The 2,116-nt window shown below is 26.3% G+C and overlaps 1 protein-coding gene across 1 annotated transcript; it reads left to right on the top strand.

The window, feature by feature from the left end:
* Window positions 1-361: 361 nt before the first annotated feature.
* On the top strand, window positions 362-1,605 carry LOC126671277 (uncharacterized). The gene is made up of 2 exons (XM_050365033.2): window positions 362-445; window positions 1,244-1,605. Exons 1-2 carry the CDS (start codon window positions 394-396, stop codon window positions 1,564-1,566), a joined length of 375 nt encoding a protein of 124 aa, XP_050220990.1. The 5' UTR covers window positions 362-393; the 3' UTR covers window positions 1,567-1,605.
* The last annotated feature ends 511 nt before the right edge of the window (window positions 1,606-2,116 follow it).

Below are 2,116 nucleotides of genomic sequence, written 5' to 3' on the forward strand. Positions count from 1 at the left end.
GATAAACTAAAAAATGAAAGTTTAAGGACTCGAAGAAGTCAAATAGAAGTTAAGGGACCTAATAAACCAAAAATATATAGCTTAGGAACCTCAAAATAGTTTTAGCCTAGTATTTATTTGTCAATAATATCCAAATGAAATTTCTTTGGATATTTTCTTACAATTTTTTCGTAAATGTTTCTTTTTAAAGATTTTAGTTGCCTTTCAAACACAACATATCCATAAATGCTCCAACAATTCATAATCTTCCCAAATGAAGTAAACCAGTTAATTAGTTTTAAGATTAGTTCTTTGCCCTATAAATAACAATTAGATGAGAGGTTCAAAAATCACAACTAAACAAAAAGAATAATATTTTCTTGAATAAGCAAATAAGAGAAAATAAAAAATAAGATGGCAACAGCTTGTCTGAAGATGGCATTACTATTTCTCATTGGATCTCAATGTAAGCATTTTTTTTGTTCAAAGTAATTAGAGTTTTTTTTTTCTTTCACCTTTTTAAAGAAAAATGTGATTAATTTTTGATATTTAGTCACGTAACAAATATATGCGTATACTGCCGGCAATATAAGTACGTCGAACTGTCGCTATAAGTCATACATAACATGCAACAGTTATGGTTTGATAATTTTAAATTGCATCCGATTTATTATCACTTAACTCATTAATAAGCTTCTCTAAAAAAAAAAACTCATTGAAATGCTCATATAGTTTTTATTTTTTATTTGTATAATCCCTCTTTAAATTTTGTTATTTAATATCTTTAAACGATTTGTTTTTTATTAATCTTTATTTTTATCTAATTAAATTGATCTTTCATAAGAACATGTCGTCAGTCGCTGTTAATTAGTGGTTAATAATTTCCACTTTAAAAATGATAAAAGGCGCATAGACTTTTAAATTTTAATTTATCTGATCTTTTTTTAAACTTTTCTCAACAGGCCTTTATATTCAATCTTTTTTTATTATTTGGTCCCTTTCTAAGTTTGGTAATATTTTCCGTTCTGCAAGCATGTCGAGTTAGGTAGACATTTAAATTTGATTTCACACGCGTTCGACGACGAATGCAATGCGTGTTTCTTTTTCCGTAAAAAAGACCTAATATAAAATAAATTAAAAACATAGACTAGATAAAGACAAAAGTTTAGAAAATACAAAAATCTAAAAATTGGTTGACCTTTTGTTATTTAAGGTTTCATAATTGGATAATTATGTTCATGTTTAAATTTTATTTATTTTACAGGCATTTTATTCTCGACGGCATGTGAAAATAAAGAGGATTGTTGGGATACTAGATGTGACAAAGAACATCATGCTATTTGTTCTATGACCAGAAAATGTCTATGCGTACCGAATGCACTAGTAGATCAAGTTACTTGTCGTTACGATGGTGATTGTGAATGTAAAGATGGAAAGCATCCAAGTTGTTCTAACCATCTATGTACATGCATACCATATCAAGTAGATCAAGTCTCTTGTCACAAAGATAATGATTGTAAACGTCTTTGCCCTCCAAATTGTGGAATTACGAACTGTATTGGTGGGAGATGTATTTGTAGCTGTTAAACCATTCTATTGAATACATAATCTAATAAATGAAATAAAAGTTTTTTTTTTGAGCTTATGACGTGATGTGTACGACAATTTCTATACGAATATTGTTGAATAACATGTGTGATGAAAAATTTACCATTAAAAAAATATTTGTAGAATGTAGAATATAATTAGAAATAACTGCCTAACTCATTATTTTAAAGTTTTAGTCCATAATTTAAATTAAATTATAAATTAAATTTATATAATGATTGCATGAGACATGCTTTAAAAATAAATATAATTTATTCTCTTCTAAATAATAAAATTTCAAACAATATATTTTTATTGAAAATATTTAATCGTTATGCTTGTTGCATAAAAATAATAATATTTTAATAAAAATATCAGGATATAATTAGATGTAGGGATTAATTTGGTTAAATTTCAATATAGATAAGCAAAGTTAAAATTTAAATTTGAACAGCAAGTGTGTAATCTTAACTTAACCCACTAAACTATTTCTTTTTCTTTTCTCTTTCAAAAAGAAAATTCTAACCGCCAAAGATTTGTTTTGTTTTCG

This window comes from Mercurialis annua, linkage group LG3 (assembly GCF_937616625.2).
Source record: "Mercurialis annua linkage group LG3, ddMerAnnu1.2, whole genome shotgun sequence".
NCBI lineage: Eukaryota > Viridiplantae > Streptophyta > Magnoliopsida > Malpighiales > Euphorbiaceae > Mercurialis > Mercurialis annua.

What these genes read in the sequence shown, in the direction of transcription:
- LOC126671277 (XM_050365033.2), top strand. Translation starts at nt 394, where the DNA reads ATGGCAACAGCTTGTCTGAAGATGGCATTACTATTTCTCATTGGATCT. An exon ending in ATTTCTCATTGGATCTCAAT is followed by an intron (nt 446 to 1,243) that starts GTAAGCATTTTT and finishes TTTATTTTACAG; the next exon opens with GCATTTTATTCTCGACGGCA.